The sequence below is a fragment of the Peromyscus californicus genome, unplaced genomic scaffold (genome assembly GCF_007827085.1).
Source record: "Peromyscus californicus insignis strain IS unplaced genomic scaffold, ASM782708v3 Scaffold_5__1_contigs__length_169319896, whole genome shotgun sequence".
Classification (NCBI taxonomy): domain Eukaryota; kingdom Metazoa; phylum Chordata; class Mammalia; order Rodentia; family Cricetidae; genus Peromyscus; species Peromyscus californicus.
In genome coordinates, this window is record NW_026294573.1 from 22,841,864 (window position 1) to 22,862,060 (window position 20,197).

The 20,197-nt window shown below is 52.5% G+C and overlaps 1 protein-coding gene across 8 annotated transcripts in view; it reads left to right on the forward strand.

Annotated features, from left to right (window-relative positions):
- Positions 1-20,197, forward strand: part of Ptpru (protein tyrosine phosphatase receptor type U) — a 78,075-nt gene that overhangs the window by 55,577 nt on the left and 2,301 nt on the right. For 2 of the 8 annotated variants that reach the window (XM_052715545.1, XM_052715548.1), the window contains 14 exons: positions 1,232-1,422; positions 2,169-2,244; positions 2,706-2,782; positions 4,321-4,338; positions 8,969-9,005; positions 9,641-9,738; positions 9,829-9,945; positions 10,607-10,761; positions 13,364-13,499; positions 13,970-14,119; positions 16,341-16,514; positions 18,094-18,234; positions 19,263-19,388; positions 19,516-19,673. In XM_052715545.1, coding sequence (XP_052571505.1) covers positions 1,232-1,422; positions 2,169-2,244; positions 2,706-2,782; positions 4,321-4,338; positions 8,969-9,005; positions 9,641-9,738; positions 9,829-9,945; positions 10,607-10,761; positions 13,364-13,499; positions 13,970-14,119; positions 16,341-16,514; positions 18,094-18,234; positions 19,263-19,388; positions 19,516-19,673 — 1,654 coding nt within the window. Of the gene's footprint in view, positions 1-1,231; positions 1,423-2,168; positions 2,245-2,705; positions 2,783-4,320; positions 4,339-8,968; positions 9,006-9,640; positions 9,946-10,606; positions 10,762-13,363; positions 13,500-13,969; positions 14,120-16,340; positions 16,515-18,093; positions 18,235-19,262; positions 19,389-19,515; positions 19,674-20,197 lie in introns of all 8 variants that reach the window. The other 6 variants (XM_052715547.1, XM_052715549.1, XM_052715543.1 and 3 more) reach the window with 4 other exon arrangements.

Consider the following 20,197-nt stretch of genomic DNA (forward strand, 5'->3'; position numbering starts at 1 on the left):
TAACTGACCAGTTCTCCACCTGTAAGGTTAAGGGCATGGGGCATCTGACCACATGATAACCTAGTAACTGACCAGTTCTCTAGCTGTGAGCGACCAGAACTCAGAATCAAACACAGGAGGCAGTTCTCTGTTAATCTGGACACTCTTGAGGACTGGGGCTGCTGAGAGGAGAATGGCAAAGTAGGAAGCTATGCTGTGGCCTTGAGTTCCTACCCAGAGGCAGCTTCCAAACCTTGGCATGGGAGGCTGAAGGAGCAGTCTCTCTGATCTGCCTGGGGTCTGGGGAGGTGGCCTGGGTATCTTGCATTCATCTTCTCTGTGAGTCACTAAGGAGGAACACAGGCCAGCCCTGGAGAAGGCCTCTAGGGGATCATTTTGCCTGAGACCTGGAGGCTAGGTCTGAGTTCTCCAGGCATAAAGGATGGGGAGGAAGGGTATTGGGGCAGGGGGAACAGTATGTGGGAAGCCCAGGGAAGGGAAGAACAGGCACCCACCAGCGATCCTTTCACAGTCCCGGCCAGATCAGACCAGTGGAAATGTGAGGAACAGATCTCCAGTCAGTCATGCAGCCTTTCCTGAAAGGAGATAGGAGACAGATAGTGAGTGAGGGTTCTGGGTAGGAGAAACTATGGCTGCTTTCCCCAGTCTCAGACCTGATCCCTGGAACCAGGGTGAGATGTCCAGGGGATGCTGATTCTAAGAACTGGAGAGGGGTTGTGTCTGTCTGGCAGGGTCTGGGGTCCATGGGGCCCCCTTGTCTGGGCCACTGGACTGGCTGACAATGGAAATGCTGGCACAGGAGAAACTCTATTCAGGTGCCTGGCGTTGTCGGTGGAGGGGGCGGCTGCGCAAGCTAATTTTGCTCGGCTCGTCTTTGAATGGGGGTAATTGCTGGGAGTTGCCAGTGTTCCAGATTGTTCTCTGGAAGAGGAGGGCATGTCCAGGGCTCTGCTAATGCTGCCTGTGCAGGTTGAGCAGTGAAACCTGGCAGGGTGGTGTGAAGGTGTCACGGGATCACAGGGTGATACAGCCGTGAGGACCCTAGGGGTCACTTCAGGTGACCTGCTTATTTTAACCAGAGATACAGAAGGCAAGGGCTTGCAGGAGCTCGTGCGGGGTAACCTTGCTAGGCTTGACTCCATGTGGGCTGTGCTCCCTGCCTCCATCTAGGGGATTCCAGGCTGGGCGTGCATATATATCTGAGAGCCCTTTCCCCTTCCTCTGGCTACAGGAGACCAGCGAAGCAGTGGGGTCACCGAGGCCAGCAGCCTCCTGGGGGGCTCCCCTCGGCGCCCGTGTGGCCGGAAGGGATCCCCATATCACACAGGACAGTTGCACCCCGCAGTACGGGTGGCCGACCTCCTGCAGCACATCAACCAGATGAAGACCGCGGAGGGTTATGGCTTCAAGCAGGAATATGAGGTGGGCCCGGCCCGGCCCGCTCTCCTCACTGTGGAGCCTCGCTTGGCGGCTCTCCGTCCAGCCCTGTTGGACCCTTCCTCCGACAGTCCCCGACTCAACCTCACCCTTTGACCTTGCCTCCGAGCCTTCCTTCAAGCTCAGACTATCTGGTTTCTCGCTGTCCCGTCTCATCTCCACCCTGATCCTGAGTCTTATCCTGTCTCTGGTTGGAGCCACACCATTGCTGACCTTGACCTAACTCTAGTCTGATATTGACCCCTGACCCTCATCTTAAGCTCCTTCTGATTGGATTCCAGCCACCCTCATCTGGACACCAGTACTACCCCCACTTATGTTTAATCTCACTCTTTTTAAAAAATTTTTTAAAATTTACTTTATGTGCATTGTCGGATCTTGGAGTTACAGACAGTCGTGAGCTCCCATGTGGGTGCTGGGAATTGAACCTGGGCCCTCTGGAAGAGCAGTCAGTGCTCTAAACTGCTGAGCCATCTCTCCAGCCCCACCTCACTCTTAATCTTTGTCATTTAACCTCTCCTCTCTTCCCGGGTCGAACTCAGGGTTCTGTGAACTCTGATCTCCCTTTGGCTCAGCTTTCCCTTCCAGACACACTCACGTGTTTTGAACCTGTCCCTTACCTGCCCAGCCCCCCCCCCCCCCCCCCCGCCTTTGTCATTCCCCATGTGGGGAGGGGTCCTGAGAGTCTTGGGGTCTCTCTCCCCCACTGACTATCATTTTCCCATTGGCAGAGTTTCTTTGAAGGCTGGGATGCCACCAAAAAGAGAGACAAGCTCAAGGGCAGCCGGCAGGAGACAGTGTCTGCCTGTGAGTCCAGGGAAGGAAGGGGTTGGGGCTCACAAGGACAGGAGGAAGCGAGGAAGGAGGAGAGTGGGCAGAGCATGCTCTGGGGAGTCTTGTCCTCAGACACATAAGGGCTCTGGCCTCTGGATATGAGGGCACAGTGTCCCACCATTGCCTCTGTCACTGCCTTGTGACAGTGGAGGCAGGATAATCCTATCTTAGAGATGAGGAAACAGAGGTTTGCGGAGTTGAGACCTTGCCTCAAGGTCGTACAACTAATTGCCGCTCATCTTCCTTAACTCCATACCCAGACTCAGACCCTTGGCCCAGCCTCGTGGTGCCAAAGCTTCCTGGTCAGCTCTGAGCCCTTATTAAGGTCACCTGGCGGCCATGCCTGGCCACTTCCCCTAGCCTCCAGGAGACCTTCCCCACCTCCCAAGCCCCAGGCTCCCTGACACAGCCCTGCTCTGCCACTCTGTTCGCAGATGACCGTCACCGAGTGAAACTGCACCCAATGTTGGGAGACCCGGATGCCGACTACATCTCCGCCAACTACATAGACGTGAGTGCCTGGCCCGGCTCTTTCTGCTTACCTGTCCCTGTCCCGTCCAGGCTCGCTGTCCATGCAGGGCAGAAACTTACCAGAGAATAAATGGGGGTCTGAATGGTTGGGTTGCGTTTGGTTCCCTGGGAACTCAGAGATGGGGAACTGAGAATAGGTGGAGGCCTTCAGGAAAGCATCCTGAGGGTTGTGCTGGCCCATGGGGAGGTAGAACAAGGTCTGGGGGGCAGACAGGGAGGCTGAAGGAAGGAAGGAGCTGTCTCAGCAAGGGGCCAAGAGCTTGGAGGTGGGAGTCTCACAATTTCCATAGTGAAGCTGAAGAAGTTATGCAGGGCTAGATGGTAAAGGCCTTGCGTGGCAGGCTAAGGCCTTGCGTGGCAGGCTAAGGCCTTGCATGGCAGGCTAAGGCCTTGCGTGGCAGGCTAAGGCCTTGGGCCGTCTCCCAGGACCGTCAGGAAGTTGATCAAGTGTTTTGACTTGGGTTACAGTGCTTCACATATAGGGAGGCGGGTTTACTGAGCCAACACTGTGTGACAGGGGAGGAAGCTGGAGCTCAGAGAGGTGAAGCCACTGGTTCTAGGACACACAGCTAGAGTGGGAAAGAAAGGACTCAGCGAGCGAGGCTGTCTCTGCAGCCTCTGATGCTGACCATTCGACTGTCCTAACAACTATTGGATCTGGCTGGATGGGAGGGAGGAAGGGAGGAGCCAAGAGAGGGTAGACTTCCCAGGTGTGGATGGGGGGTGGTGGTGATGGGAACTGGGCAAGGCCCAGGGACTTGACTGCACTCCGTGCAGCAAGCTGAGATTGAAAGAGCAGCCTCTAATTGTGTAGGAAATGTATTTTGAGCACCTGAAACCAGAGATAGAGATGAGATCATGTGACCATTGCTTTTTCTTTTTTTATGATACAGAGATTCTAGTGGGGGGGAAAGAGATTAACATCGAAGGAAATTCATTTCAGATTAGCTGGGAAAGCATAGGCGGGAAGAAAGGTGTCACAGAGCCAGTTAGTGGCAGAGCCAGGGCTGGCTGTGTAGATCCTGTGGAGGAAGCAGTGTGGCCGCGGAGGAAGGGGAGGGGCACGCAGATACGGCAAGGTGAAGGCAAAGGCCCAGGAGGAAGCCACAGTGTGCCTGGGCTGAGGTCATCAGGACCTCCACAGATGACTCCCTGCTCCCTCTTCCGTCTTCCTCCTGGAGCTGAATGTGCCACCCTTGTTTCCCAGAACCCTTTCCTTCTCCCTGCCTCCCATCCTCTTCCTTGCCTTGGGTAAGAGCCAAGCCTGGCCTCACAGGCTTGGGCAGCTTGGAGACAGTGGACCTTTCTCACTGGGTTCCACCTGGTTGGTTTCTCTTGGGCTCTGACAGGGACTTGCCCATCCCTCTCTCCACCCAAGTCCTGGACTCCTGTCTCTGTTCTGCCTGCCAGCTCATGTCACCCTTTCTGGCCTCTCCTGTGCCCCGTCCACCTCCATCCACCTCTGGCCTAACATCTGTCTCTTTTGCTTTGTTCTGTTCCCTCACTGGAATCATTAAGATTCGGATAAACCGGCAAGTAAGTATCTCTTCCCTCTCCTCCTCCTCCTCCTTCTCCTCCTCCTCTTCCTCCTGTCTGGTGGACTGGCTGTGTCCTGGGCTCTCTCACAGGCTCTGGCTGGCTGTCTCTCTCTTTCTCTCTCTCCCTCCTTCCCCTCTCCTGGCACTGAACACCAGCCACCTATTCCAGCAGCCTGCCAGGGGCTGCCATGGCTGAAGACTCTGTCTCCCCACTGGGAGACATTCCTTCCCACCTTCTGCTCTCTCCACAAGGACAGCTATGCTGGGGTGCTGGTCACTGCTGGCACCTCCGCCCCCCTGTCTAGCCATTTCCTGTGAGCTTCACCAGCTCTGCCCTTCTGCAGAGCTTCTGGTGTGTGTAGCGGGGGAGCTGCCCTGAGAGGCCTTGTCTCCACCACCGGGAGGCCAAGGCCTCACAGGCCTGGGCCAGTCTTCCTTAACTCATCTCCTTGGCGTTCAAATCCCACTGTGGTCAATTTGCTTAAAGCTCAACTCCCATCAGCTTGCCCCCGCCATTTAGCCTCAATTCAAATGTGCTTTTTTTTTTTTTTAAATCAGTTTGAATATCAGTTTAAAAATTATAGTATCTTTTGCTCTTTTGAGAATTAAAACAGGGGCTGAGGACAGCTCGGTTAGTGGAATGCTGGCCAAGCATGCAAGAAGCCCTGGGTTTGAGACCCAGCATCATATGAAAACTGGGTGTGGTGGCACTCGCCTTTAATCCCAGCACTCGGGAGGCAGGGGCAGGTGGATCTCTGAGTTGGAGGCCAGCCTGGTCTACAGAGTGAGTTCCAGGACAGCCAGGGTTGTGTAGAAAGACCTTGTCTCAAAAACAGACAAGACAAAAAAACAAGAAATTCAAGGTCCTCCTCAGCTACATAGTAAGTTGGAGGCTAACTTGTCTCAAAATAAGTGAAAGAAAGAAAGAGGAAAAACAAAAAACAAACAAACCCAAACTAATGTAGCCATCCTTTCATTTGATTTTTAAAGCATGTTATTTTCATAGTATTTATAATCATTATTATTATTTATTTTGGCTTTTTGAGATGGGGGTCTCACTCTGTAGCTAGACTGGCTTGGAACTTACTATGTAGCTGAGGCCAGACTCAAATTCACAGGAGTCTTTTGCCTCAGCCTCCTGAACGCGAGGATTGTATTTCATACTATTTAATGACTGGTATCCTTTGCTATTTTGTGGGTACATTTTCCATTTTATCTTCTTAAAAAAAGATATTTCATTTTTTTATTATCGTGGCTAGGATTCTGTTCATTATCAGCTTCCGGACAACAGCGAGACTACCATAAGACGTGAGAGGTTCCCCCAGTCACATTTGGCAGAGACAGCCAATTATCCCAGGCGTGCCCCTTATTTTGAGAGCAGTCACACAGTTGGTTTGTAAAATTCTCAAATATAAAAGGCCCATTAGGCTCTCAAAAGACAGCAGATGTGCTGAGTCCTAGCGCCCCCTGTGGGTTGTGATGAATATTGGTCCTTACTGGCCTTAGACTTGCTGGTTCCCTGTACATGACCCACTTGCCTTTGAATCTCACCCATTTGGTTCCCTCTTGTCAAGACTCTTAAGAAATACCCTTAGAAGTCTCACTAGGCTTAATGCCACCTCAAATGCCAGTGAACAATCATGTTGCTGACGGCACCTGCCAGGTACCAGACCTATGAATATGCATACATACACACATAGGCATAGCAAAACCTCTTTGTGTTCTTTGTATAATATGATATGATATGATATGATATGATATAATATAATATGTAACATGTCTTATTTAAGAAGTGAGGCCTGTGAAATGGCTCAGCAGGTAAAAGCCTGCCACTCAGCCTGATGACCAGAGTTGAGCCCTGGGATCCCGTGTGGGAGAAGGAGAGAACTGACTTCTGTAGGTTGTTGTTTGACCTCCACACATGTGCTGTGGCACTTGCCCATGTACACGCTCCCCTATAATCACAAAGTAAATAAAAACGTCACGGTGTTTTTAAAAAATGAACATGGAGAACTTTTGAGTTGTGTGCCTGTACACTTGCTTCAAATAGGGCTGCGCGGAGCTTGGAGAGATGCTCAGTGGTTAAGAGCACTGGCTGCTCTCCCAGAGGATCTGAGTTCAACTCCCAACAACCCACAGGCGGCTCACAACCAATTGTAATTCCAATTCTAGGGAATCTGATGCCCTCTGGCCTCTGTTGTTCCTGCACGCACATGGTGCACATAAATTCATGCAGGCACATATGCATAAATTATAAATAAATATTAAACCAAACCTAATAGGCCTGCATGACAAGGTAGGTTGGATGGCCCTGGGCCACACTTTCTCCAAAATGTCATTTTCCAACAATGAAAGAATAGGATCCTGGAAAGGGCTGGAAACAGTTGCAACAGGACTGAATTTTAGGTCATCTAATCACTGGGCAATCAATCAGGTTTCCTTCCTTTTTATGCTGGGGCTGGATCCCAGGGTCTCTCCCATGCCAGGCAAGCATTCAGTTGTATCCTCAAGCCCAATCAATCTGTTTAGTTGAGTTCAGGCCCTCTGTTATTTACTGACTAACGCTTGAATGCTGGTATGGAGCTGGGCCCTGGAGTGGAGGGGTAGAGTTGACTGAATTTGATGATGAACCTGTGTTGGGGTGGAGCTTAGGCAAACTGGTTTTTCGGGTACAGAAGCACAAGCTGTTCAGGGTAGCCTGTTCCAAGCTTGACTACTTGCTAGGTGGAGTCAGCTAGGAACGGCCCTCCCCATCCTCCACCTCTGCTGTCCCACGGACCTGCTGCAGAGCCAAAGGCTTGGGGCGTAGGGAGACTGCTGTAGTGAGGGCAGCGTACTCCGGAGGTTTTTCATAGTCACTTTGAAGGGGGGTCGGCTTTTCCCAGGGGAACTGTAGGCTGGCTGTCATCTTCCAGTTGCAGAGGGCAACAGAGGCTTGGAGAGGTCCAGCCTTGCAGGCTACTCCACTGTCTGAGACTCTGCTGTGTGGGCACAGCCAAGGAACTGGCTGGAAATACTTATTTCCAGATCCACCCCCATCCTCTCAGCCCAAGTTTGCCTTTGACGATATCCCAGGGTCTCTGTGCACCCAAAATGCCAAACTTCTGTCCTCTTGGTGAGGTGACAGAGATGAATTTTATAACATCCAATCATTGGGATCATTGTGGTAGTGTGTGTGTGTGTGTGTGTGTGTGTGTGTGTGTGTGTGTGTGTGTGTGCTGGGATAGAATCCAGAGTCTCCCACATGCTAGGCATATGCTCTACCCCTGAGCCTCATCCTCAGCCCAGTTGATCAGTTTTAATTGAGTTCCATTACTCCATTATTTATACTGACTAATAAGTGCTGGCACTTATTGGCACCTACCAACAGGGACCCAGGTCCGTTAGACCCCAACGCTCTGGAGGTCACCTCCCATCCCAGGTGTACTTTTTTTCCCCTCTGCTTTTGCCTCCTGAGTGCTGGGATTGAAGGCATGTGCTACCACACTCAGCTGAACAGCTCTTGAAATCAACACGGTTTGGACCTTTGGAGACCTTTGAGACAGGGCTAAAAATAACTGCTGCTATTGGCCCTGCTTTGTGCTCGGCCCAGTGACAAACCCTTAACCTACACTATTGTTTGTGTTCCCCACATCCCTGGGAGGGAAGTCTTGTCATGATCTACTTTATAGATGTGAAGACAGAGGCCTAAAGAAGGAAAGGGTGTCTGCCTGAAGGCAGCTGGCATTGGCCCTGGCAGTGAGCCACTAGAGTCCTTTGGGTTCCCGAAGTCTGGGGGTCCGGAGGAATTACAAGGAGCCGTGGCGAGGGCCCGGGGCAGAGCTTGGTGGCTTTCTCTCACTCCTTCCACCATTTTACTTCGGAAATTTTACACAGTGCCTGCACAGACTTCCTGGCTGGCTCTTGTCCCACAAAGATGCAGCCTTGTGAGGGACCTTGGGGCCACTGCGGCTTTTGAAACTCAGCTCTTTGCTACGTGGCCGGAGGTCTCTGGGGATGGAGGACGAGGGAGCTCTTGGCTTCTCTTTCATGGAAGATAGATGGTGGTGTTTAGACAGTGTGGGGACCATCACCATGACTCTGGAAAGTTCCACATCATCAGTAAAAACAGATTTAAAAATTGTATCTAAGGGTCCTTTGCTTTCAACTTGAAGCCCTCTTTAAGATTTTTTCCCCCAAGCTCTGGGTAGCTGAGGTCCTTGGGAAGGGTATTTTCCATTCTGAATGCTGTGACCGAAACTGGGGATTCTGTCAACCACAGGTTCTCCACATCTGGAGTCCAGGGTGGATTATGTTTCTGGGACTCTGGGAACAGGACAGCATCATCCTGGGCTTCCTTTGTCTCCAAACTGCAGCCGTGTTATTAAGAGGTCACTCTCCTGCTTTGAGGATGGGGAGACTTGCTGGGCTCAGAGAGGAGCACCCTCCTTAGGGTTCCACAGCAAGACCTTGGTGGCTTAGCTTCCCTTGTCTCTGCTTTGGGACTGGGAGGACAAGGTCACCCTCATCCAGAAACATGAAGTTGGGAGTTTCTGGAGGGTGCTGCTCCTGGAAGGAGGGCGATGGGGGGCAGTCTGAGGGAACAGAGGTCGCCCCCTTGGCGTTCACCTCAGCCTCTTCTGTTGCAGGGATACCACAGGTCAAATCACTTCATAGCCACTCAAGGTACCTGGTCCCTCAGCTTGCGGTGCCCTCCCGTGATCTGGAATGTCTGCTGCCTGCTTACCTCCCTGCTGATCTGCCCAGCCCCCTGTCTGCCTCCCCGTCTGTCTGTCTCCCTGCCCCCACGACCTGCCTGGGGATCTCTCGCATCTAACCTCAGTCCTTATCTGTCTGTCTGTGCCTCCTGATAGGATCGGTCCCTCCCCAGTAACCTGGCTGTGTGTGTCTCTGTGGTGACGCATGTGCAAGGGCTGGGGCTGGACTCACTGTCACGGAGCATGCATCCTGGTCCAACTGGCCACCTGGGTCCCCTCGAGTCTTCTTTCTTTCCTGCTGCCACCCCTCTGTCCACCTTTCTTGGAGGTTTGCCCCATGGACCAAGGGTCTACCATCCACATGGCTCAGTAGGTCTTACTCAGCACACCAGGCTCTCCAGCCTGGCTTTGCCTTGCTAATGCCCACCCCAGGGCCCTGCAGGCATGGAGCCGTGGTTGGTGGGGTATATTGGGGTGAGTGAAAAGTCCCCATTGGGGTTGGGTCCTGGGAGCCTCCCAGCAAGGGACGGTGCCACTGGGCATCATGGTGTGTTGGCTGTGGGGGGAGCCTTGCTCAGGGACAGGTATCCTCTGTGCCCCCAGGGCCGAAGCCTGAGATGATCTACGATTTCTGGCGCATGGTGTGGCAGGAACAGTGTGCAAGCATCGTCATGATCACCAAGCTGGTAGAGGTGGGCAGGGTAAGCGGGACTGGGGGATGGGCTGGGGGCAGGGTGGGCCTCATGGGTGCTAAGAGCACGCTGAAGCCTGTGCTATGTGGGGGGGCGCAGGTAAAGTGCTCTCGCTACTGGCCTGAAGACTCAGACATGTACGGGGACATCAAGATCACGCTGGTAAAGACAGAGACTCTGGCTGAGTATGTGGTGCGCACCTTTGCCCTGGAGCGGGTGAGTCTCCCCTACAGCTCTTCCGTGTAGAGCCTAAATGCCCGAGCCTAGGAAGCCTGGGGGAAGAAGTAAGGAAGCCCTTCTAACTTGCTGGGAGCGTGGACGAAGGGTGGGATGGTGGCTGTTCCCGCTAGACTCCAGCAGGCATCTGATATGAAGAGGATGTGATGACCGTTCTGTGTTGTTCCTTGATGACTGGGACCCTGTGCTCCTGTAATATGCCTCTTACACGCATTGCCTGAGCCCTTGGAGGATGAGAAAAGTGAGGGTCAGAGGATTTCCTCATGCATCAGGGTCTAGGTTCCCACTTAGTTTTTTTGTAAAATCCTCGGAAGAGGGCTGGCAAGATGTCAGATAAAAAGAGCTTGCCAGGCAAGCGTGACGACTCCGGAGTCACAGTGCTCTTCTGTTTACACGACAGCCCAGGGACAAGGTGGGCGTGGGACAGCAGAGCTTTAAGCATCTGGTGGACTCAGTCCAAACAGAGTGTGTGCCTGTTCAGCCTCGGCAGGGGGGATTGTCCGCACCGGGCCTTATTTCCCCACCTGTACAGTGGATGTGGATACTTACCTTGCCCATGAGGAGTAAGCAGAGCTTGGCACACAGCAGGTGTCCGGTAGGTGCTGCCGGCAACTGACTGTCGCCCCTGTGGTTTCCACAGAGAGGCTACTCAACCCGGCACGAGGTCCGCCAGTTCCACTTCACAGCGTGGCCAGAGCATGGCGTCCCTTACCATGCCACGGGGCTGCTGGCCTTCATCCGGCGTGTGAAGGCTTCCACTCCACCGGATGCTGGGCCCATTGTCATCCACTGCAGGTGGGAGCGCTGGAGACCCCAGGGAGAGGGGCCAAGGCTGGGAGAGCTGGCCTGGAGTGGGGCAGGTTCAAGGTCAGCCTGCTTGGAGACAGAGGATAGGAGAGGATGACTCCCCTCCCCCCACCACGGAGCCCCTTCACCAGAGCGAGGAGTCCTGGAGCCTTCAAGCCTACAGCCCCTGTGGTTCATCCTGGCTCCTGTACCGGAACTCTTACCAACTCACCAAATGCCACATGGCTGATGTCCCTTGCCCTACAGCCCCCTGGCTCGTCTCTGTTTGTCTTTTTCTTTCTGTCTGTCTGTCTCTTTCTCTTCCTCTCTCTTCAGAGGTCATTAAGATAGCACCTTCAAAAATGAATTACAACTGATAAAGTCTGTCAAGTATAATTTATATCACGAACAGTGAGTGTGCCCACAACTGACGGTTCACTAACTGACGGTTCACTAACGGACGGTTCACTAACGGACGGTTCACTAACCGACGGTTCACTAACGGACGGTTTACTAACTGATGGTTCACTAATGGATGGTTTACTAACTGATGGTTCACTAATTACTAACTGACGGTTCACTAATTGACGGTTTACTAACCGACGGTTTACTGACGGTTCACTAACTGACGGTTCACTAACTGACGGTTTACTGACGATTTACTAACAGACGGTTCACTAATTGACAGTTTACTAACCGACAGTTTACTGATGGTTCACTAACTGACGGTTTACTGACAGTTTACTAACTGACGGTTTACTGACAGTTTACTAACTGACGGTTCACTAACCGACGGTTCACTAACTGACGGTTCACTAACAGACGGTTCACTAACTGACGGTTCACTAGCTGACGGTTCACTAACTGATGGTTCACCAACTGACAGTTCACTAACTGAGCCATGAGTGCTATCTTCTCAGATTGAGGAACAGAGTGTGTGAGTGGGGGGATGAGAGATGACTGACTGAGGTGTTTGCTACGTTTGCAAGCCCGAGGACCCGAGTTTGATCCCCAGCTCCTACGTAAAAAGCTGGATGTGGGGGCATGTGCTTGTAATCCCAGCCTTGGGAGACAGATAGGAAAACCCCCATCCCTCACTGGCCAGCCAGCCTAACCAGCAAGCCCCAGGTCCCAGTGGGAGACCCTGGCTCAGTAGGAGCAACGTGGAGTGCTTCTGAGGAAAGAGCTGATATTGACCTCCGGCTTCTGACATGCTTGCACATGTGTACAGGTGTTAACCTCCCCCTGCCCCCCACTGTACACAGACACACAGACACACACACACACACACACACACACACACACACAGCTAAGTTCTGGAATGTCCCCTGTTCCCAGAGAAATTGCGATCCGACTTCTCCCCTGTGGGAAGCCTTCCGTGGGTTTGAACTTTGTGTGAATTAAGTCCCCCAGTGTGAGCTCTCTGCTGTGTGGTTCCCCCCCCTCACCTTAGTGTGTGAGGTCGGTCCACACAGCGTCACACTCCAGGGTGAACAAACTCTGGTGTATCTGTCCACCTCCTGTTGCTAGGGATTTCACTGGTTTTCACTAGCAATAGTGGTGCTAAAATAAAACGGCGGCACGGAGGACTTCTAACACAGCGGTTCTCAGCCTTCCTAATGCTGCCACCCTTTAATACACTTCCTCATGTTGTGGGGACCCCTGACCATAAAATTATTTTGTTGTTACTTCATAACTATAATTTTGCTGCTCTTATGAATCGTAATATAAATATCTGAAGAAGGTGTGACTTCTTCATAGGAAATGCACATACATTGCTGTGGGCCATGTGTGGGGCACCGTCTGTGAACATTCAGCCCTAGTGGATGCCGCCCAGGTCTTCCAAAGCGCTTGTGTGATTTGAGCTTTACAGTCCTCGGTAATGCTTTGATGATGCTGTCTTCCAAGCTGGAATCTTGGGGCATCCTTTCCTGCTCTCACTGGGCTCCGGGTAGAGTTAGGCAGCTGGCCACATAAATAGGGACTGTGTAGCAAGTGTTGTAACAGAAGCTAGCCATATTGCTTTGAGAGTTTGGAAGAGAGCCATGTGTCTGGAAGTGTTAGAAGCTCCACTGGGGATGTGGATGGGTATGAGTGTGTGGGGTTTTGAAGGATATGCAGGAGCCTGCGATATCCAAGGGGAATGTGTGTTCTTAGATTAAACCCCGAGCTTCACCTCCATCCCTCTCCCTGAGTCTTGGCTGCTAAGTTGAGCCAGCCTCACTTCCATGTTCTCTCATCCCTCTTTCTGTCCTTTCCTTCCCCAGGCCTTGCTCTATGCTCCCAACTGTGTCCTCTGCTACATTATATAGAACTCCAGCTCCACAGCCCCTCCTTGTTGGAGTGGTCCCGGTCCCTAAGTTATATAGCTATGGCTGATACCCCGGTCTCCCACTTCTTTCCTTCTCCCTGATCACAAGTCCCAACCCCTAAGTTATATATATAGCTATGGCCGATACCCTGGTCTCCCACTTCTTTCCTTCTCCCTGATCTCGAGTCCCGGCCCCTAAGTTATATAGCTATGGCCGATACCCCGGTCTCCCACTTCTTTCCTTCTCCCTGATCTCAAGTCCCGGCCCCTGATGTGGTGCTGGCTTTCTCTTACCCTCAGTGCAGGCACTGGCCGCACAGGCTGCTACATCGTCCTGGACGTGATGCTGGACATGGCAGAGTGTGAGGGCGTCGTGGACATTTACAACTGCGTGAAAACCCTCTGTTCCCGGCGGGTCAACATGATCCAGACTGAGGTTAGGACCAGCCCTGTCCCCGACCTCTCCCCTCCATCTAGGTCTCAGGGTCTCTATCATGGAGCTTAGAACTGGAGTAACATGTCTTCAGGGCATCCTAGGCCCTTCCTTCCCCAGGACCATCTCAAACATGGCAGTGGTGGTTGGGGGTGGGGAGTGGAGGTGGGGAGTGGGGTAGGGAGGGGGCTCGTAGTTCTTTCCAGACCTCTCACTTCACGGTGTGGTGTCAGGTGAGTCAGATGGCAGTGAGCTCCAGAGTCACATGTACCAGGGTTTGTGTCCTCACTGGGATCTGGGACTGTCCCTCATCACTCAGGTGATCTGCTGGGATGCAGTAGAGTTGAGCTGATGTGATAGCTAGACCCAGCTGAGCACCCCTGCTTCAGCCATGGCCTTGGTTCTTCTTCATTCTCCATAGAGGTCAGCTTCCAGTCCCCTCCTCATTCTTACGTTCTCATCTCTTGTTCCAGGAACAATACATCTTCATCCATGATGCAATCCTGGAGGCCTGCCTGTGTGGGGAGACCACCATCCCTGTCAATGAGTTCAAGGCCACCTACAGGGAGATGATCCGAATTGACCCTCAGAGTAATTCTTCCCAGCTTCGGGAAGAATTCCAGGTAGGGGAATGTGTGTATAGATGTGGGGTGTGTGAGTGTATGCATACGTGTGGGGTGTAGGGTGTATGTGTAAAGTTGGGTATGTGTATACAGGGCATGGATACATACATACATATACATATACATGTGAATGAGTGGGGTGAATGTGTATAGAAGAGTTAGGTATGCGTGTGTAGAGGAGTGGGGTTTGGGTGTGTGTGTGGGTAGGTGCAGGGTGTGTGAATGCGTATATGTATAGATGTATGATATGTGAGTATGTATGTGTATTTGTGTATAGGTGTGGGGTGTATGAGTGTGTATATAGGAGTGGGGTATGTGTGTGTAGAAGCTGGATGTGTGTGCATAGAAGTGGGGTGTGTATAGGTGTGGGGTATGTGACTGTGTATATAGGAGTGGGGTATGTGTGTGTAGTGTGGTGTGTGTGAGTGTGCACTGGGAGGTCCTCAGTTCTACAGCTATCAAGGGCCAGTCAGGAAGGACTGACCTGAGACCCAGCTGAAGGGACAGAGTCGGGTGACTGGAAAGGACTTTGAGACAGTGAAGCACGTGTCAGAGCAGTTGGGACCCTAGGCTTTTGGGGTCAGATAAATGTGGGTTCAGATCCTGGCTTGCCTTGAGGGGCTGTGGGGAGCCTGGACAAGTCCGCTCACCTCTCCAAGCTCTCGTTTTGGCACCTAGGAAAGAAATTGCCCTGCAAGTGTGTAGCCGTCAGGATTCTCCTGGTGTCCTGAGGAAACTAACTCAGGGGCTGCAGCCACTGCCAGGTGTGAAGGCGCCGTCAGTTACAGCTGGATCCAGGGACGCAAATGATGATGCCACACTTGGTCTCTGCCCATTCTCGGTTTGGCTGTTTTTGTTGGTTGGTTTGTTTTGTTTCTGAGACAGTGTCTTATGTAGCCCAGCCTGGTCCTGAACTTGTGGTGTAGACAGGGATGACCTTGAGTTCCTGATACTTCTTCTGCCTTTACCTCCCTGGTGCTGTAATTATTATAGGTGTGCCCCGAGGGGGTGGTGGCTGAGGACAAGTGCTGTTCCTCAGGTACTGCCTGCCTTTGTGTGTGTGTGTGTGTGTGTGTGTGTGTGTGTGTGTGTGTGTGTGTGTGAGACAAGGTCTTTCAAGGGTCTGTAACTTGCCAAGTAACCCAGGCTGGCCAGCCAGTGAGTCCTGGGGGGTCTGGGGGTCTGCCTGTCTCTTTCTTCCCTTACTGGAATGACAAGTTTGTGCCACCATGTTTAGCTTTCTTTTTATTATTATTATTATTATTATTATTTTTGTTTTTGTTTTTCGAGACAGGGTTTCTCTGTGTAGCTTTGCGCCTTTTCCTTATTATTATTATTTTTAAATGTGGGTCTGGGATTGAACTGGGATCCTCATGCTAGACCCAGGCTCTGGTGGTCTGTTTTGGGTGGGGTGAGGTTCACCATGCTGCAGGCTGCTCTCTAGAGGAATCTGCTGATGTCTGGGTGCCAGAGACCCAGGGGTTCCCTCCACTCAGCGTTCCTATGTTCCCTTAGCCATGTGGCACCTGCCAGTTGGGGTGTTCTGAAGCCAACGTAGGGTAACCTGGGAAATGTGGCTGGTGATTCCTGGAGAGGGGTATCAGCTTTGGGGATCATGGCAGACTTGGGATCCTGGGAGGAATCCCCAAGAATAAGACAGAAACTGAGACTCGGGTACATGAAGCCTGAAGGTGTAGAGATGTCATAGCCCTGGCTAGGACCTGTGCCAGGTGCTCAGGATTACATTCTGTCTAGACAGAGCTGTGACCAAGGCTTCTGCCTCATGTCTGGGGTCAGCTCTAGGGAAGAGGTGGGGTTCAGGCTTGACAAGCTAATGCTGATCCTTCCGGGCCTGCTACACACCGAGCCCTGGGTCCATCAGGCTCTACTCAGTGCCTGGCATGATCTCATTTTTGAGATCTCGTGATTTCCAGATGCTCTGTGAAAAAGGTGTATCATATTCCCATTTTACAAGTGAGAAAAAAAAAGTCACTTATCCAAGGCCACACTGGCTCAGGGTGACAGACGGTCGTCCCAAAGCTCAGTCTAGGCCCTCTGTGGCCTGGTGATAGGCAGCTTGGCTCCCTAACTTCTTTCTCTCTGGGCCTCAGTTTCTCCATTCACAACACAGAGTTAATTATCTACCCTAAAGTCCTTTGCGGAGTTGTGAGGAGACCCTGAGAGCCCTGGCTATGCTCTATCCTCACTTCCCTCTCTGCAGACGCTGAACTCGGTCACGCCGCCGCTAGACGTGGAGGAGTGCAGCATTGCTCTGCTGCCCAGGAACAGAGACAAGAACCGCAGCATGGATGTGCTGCCCCCGGACCGCTGCCTGCCCTTCCTTATCTCCACTGACGGAGACCCCAACAACTACATCAACGCGGCCCTGACCGACGTGAGAACTTGAGGCTGCAGTGGCTCTGGAACCCCCATCCTGGGAGGGCCAGGAGTCAATGGAGCAGAGCCTAGAGGGACATCTCCCTTGAATGCCCATTCCAAGAGGCAGGCCCATGGGAGACCCTGTTACCCCATCAGTCTTCTCCTGTGGCCATTCAGTGCCCCCTTCTGGTATTATAGTCACCTTTAGTGCGGATCTGTGTGGTGGAGTTCAGGCAGGGTTGTCTCCAGGATCAGCCTCAGCAAAGCCTGGGGTAGGGTGACTTTGACTGGGGATCCCTGAGGATTTGAGGTCAGGACTTGATAACCTGATATTTAGAGCTAGAGGAGTCTATTCTGAGGCAATGGGTCTGTACCCAGCTCCAGGACCTGTCCTGGGGTAGTGATTTGACCCCCGGTCCTTATCTAATTATGATCTGAGGGTACAGGAACCATTTAGCAGACCCACCCCTTGTCCCTGGTCCAAGGGACTTCACCCTCTTTACTGGGCATTACAAACAGAACAGGACATGGATGCTGTGGCTTGTGGGACTGAGGATGATACCCTCTGAGAAGGATGAGTCTATGAGTATCACTTCTGTATCTCTCCCCTCTTAAAGCCAGTTGAGAGAGAAGTACAGAAGACAGACAGGCAGAGAACAAATGTTTTAGAAAAGGGGGAGGATGTGGCTTTACCTACATAGCCACATAAGCTGTGTGTGTCTTGGGCCTCCCGCCAGGCTGACTTACCCTCCTAGACACATCAGGGACAGACTGTCATGGGGGATGAGGAGCAAGGCACTGAAAACAGATATTGAGAGAAAGAGTTAAACACAGTGAATGACAGGGGAGGAAGAAGTGAGAGGAGCCAGGCCAGGCGCAGCACAACTGAAGACCTCCACCTAGGGTGGAGAGAGGCCCCCCAAGTTGTTCTGAAGGAGGTAGGCTTTTTGTGGCCTAGTTCATGGCTCCAAACCTCCACAGCAGGACAGCACAAGGTGCGGTGGATGTTCTCCAGTGAGGGGGACTCCTGGTGGTGGCTGTGGGCTTCTTGGTGTGAGGTGAAACCCTGTCCCTGCAGTGAGACACATGGAAGAGGCTGACAGTCACCATCACTTAGCCCATCCATGTGTGTGCATGTACACACGCCCACTAGCTCACTTATGTGAGGTCTGCTGAAGGACCCTAGGGAGCATCATAGTTTAGAAGGGAAGCTTGGGGTTTCACGACCTCCCTTCTATCCCCGACTTCACCTCGGTGTGCTACCTGTATCCTGGGGGCTGGAGAGGCGGCTCTGGAGTGTCTAGTTAGGGAAGGTCATGGGTGGGAATGGGCTGCTGGGGGAAGAAGCTGCAGAGCAGCCTTGGCCCCTCAGGCCTCGGATACCTGATTCCAGCCATGTGTCGTGGGCCTGGCATCCAAGAGGACTGATTCTTAGATGCCAGTGGGTTTGTCTGTGGGAAGGGGTTGGCTGGAGTCTGTTTTGGGTGGTCCAGTTTGCAGGAAAGCCTCTGGTCACCTATGTCTAAGTGTTAGCTTCTTGGCGGTTCTGGTCAGAGCCATCAGAGGGGCCCACTGAATGCTGTTTCCCCCTGCAGAGCTACACACGGAGTGCAGCCTTCATCGTGACCCTGCACCCCCTGCAGAGTACCACTCCGGACTTCTGGCGGCTGGTCTACGACTATGGGTGTACCTCCATTGTCATGCTCAATCAGCTCAACCAGTCCAACTCCGCCTGGGTGAGCCTGGCCGGGCCTCGGCACTTACAGCCACTGTCCCCAAAGTCAAGAGCAGGAGTCCAGCTCTGCTGTCACTTTGTCCTGTGGTGTTAGAAGAGTCACATCCCCTGCCCCACCACGACCTTGGTTTCCTAATCTATAAACAAGCCTTTCAGACGGAACCAACTCGCTCCTTTTTTGTGAGCATCTGCTGTAAGCTAAGGACTGTTGTGCACACTTGGTCTCATTTACAGTTGACAGTGGCCTCTGGATAGAGGCTTCAGAGGGGGAAAAGAATTAAGATCCACAGAGAGGAGGTGCTTTCTCCAAGGTTTGGGGTGGGTGGGGTTATCCCTGCTTCTTCTCAGAGGAAGGAAGGCGACATGATGCACGAGTCCATGTGTGTGGGATGTAGTTTGCATGTTAGAGTGGAGGTTTCCATCCACATAGATGTGGGGATCATGGCACTCTTTGTGAAGTTTGCTGTGACCACTCTGAATGTGCCAATGTACTGGGCAGTTTCCTTGTGTTCTGATCGGTGAGTGGTGGAGAGACAGGTGTGCTGCAGGGGAATCTGGAGCCAGGCCCTGAGCCATAGTGGAATCCCCAGATCCGGCATTGGGGTGGGGTGTAGCTGGAGAGTTTCTCTCCGAGTCCCGCCAAGCCCCAGCAGTCCCACAGCCCATTTATAAAATAAACACACTTTATATTATTTAAACTGTTTGGCCTAATGGCTCAGGCATCTAACTATCTAGTTCTTACATCTTAAATTAACCCATTTCTATAAATCTATACCTTGCCACATGGCTCGTGGCTTACCGGTATCTTACATGTTGGTACTCATGGCAGTGGTTGGCAGCGTCTCTCTGCCTCAGCCTTCCACTTCCCAGAATTCTCCTCTCTCCTTGTCCCGCCTATACTTCCTGCCTGGCTACTGGCCAATCAGTGTTTTATTTATTAACCAATCAGAGCAACACATTTAACATACAGAACATCCCACAGCCGTGGGGACTGGCTTTGCTCTACTCAGCTTTCTCTCTGTGCCCCAGCCCTGCCTGCAGTACTGGCCAGAGCCCGGCCGGCAGCAGTATGGCCTCATGGAGGTGGAGTTTGTGTCTGGCACAGCAAATGAGGATTTGGTGGCCCGAGTGTTCCGGGTGCAGAACACTTCTCGGGTGAGTGTCCTGAAGAACCCAAGGGTGAGAATCTGGGTGGTGGCCAGGGCTGCCTTGGGTGACCCTCTCAAGGTCATCAAGGGCTCGTTCACACTCACACCTCTCTGCCTGGCTGCTGTGTCCTCAGCTGCAGGAGGGCCACCTGCTGGTGCGGCACTTTCAGTTCTTGCGCTGGTCTGCTTACCGGGACACGCCTGACTCCAGGAAGGCCTTCCTGCACCTGTTGGCTGAGGTGGACAAGTGGCAGTCGGAGAGTGGGGACGGGCGCACCGTGGTGCACTGTCTGTGAGTGCTCCCTGGTAGGAGGGTGGGTGAGTCCTTCAGGGCGAGCACAGAGGAGCCCAGCCTCCAGGGGCTGTGGCCTGGTCTCTCCAACCAGCTGAGTTTAATGAGCATCTTGTCAGAATTCCTCACCCCGTGAGATTATAGCACACCTAAATTTGTTTTTCATTTGTGTGTGTGTGTGTGTGTGTGTGTGTGTGTGTGTGTGTGTGTGTGTGTGTGAGTGATGTGTGTGTGATGTGTGGGTATACACATGGCACAGCCCATGGGCTCTGGGGCTCAAACCCACGTCACCAGGCTTTTGTGGCAAGTGCCTTTACCCACTGAGGCATCTTGCTGGCTCCAGGTAGCATGCTTTAAAACCTTTTAAAAAAATCACGCTTATTTAATGTGTGTGTGTGTGTGTGTGTGTGTGTGTGTGTGTGTGTGTGTGTGTGTGTGTGTGCGTATGCACATGTGCTCAGGCGTGTGTTTATGTGTGACAGTGTGCATGGAGGTCAGAGGACAGCTTGCTGGAATCTGCTCTT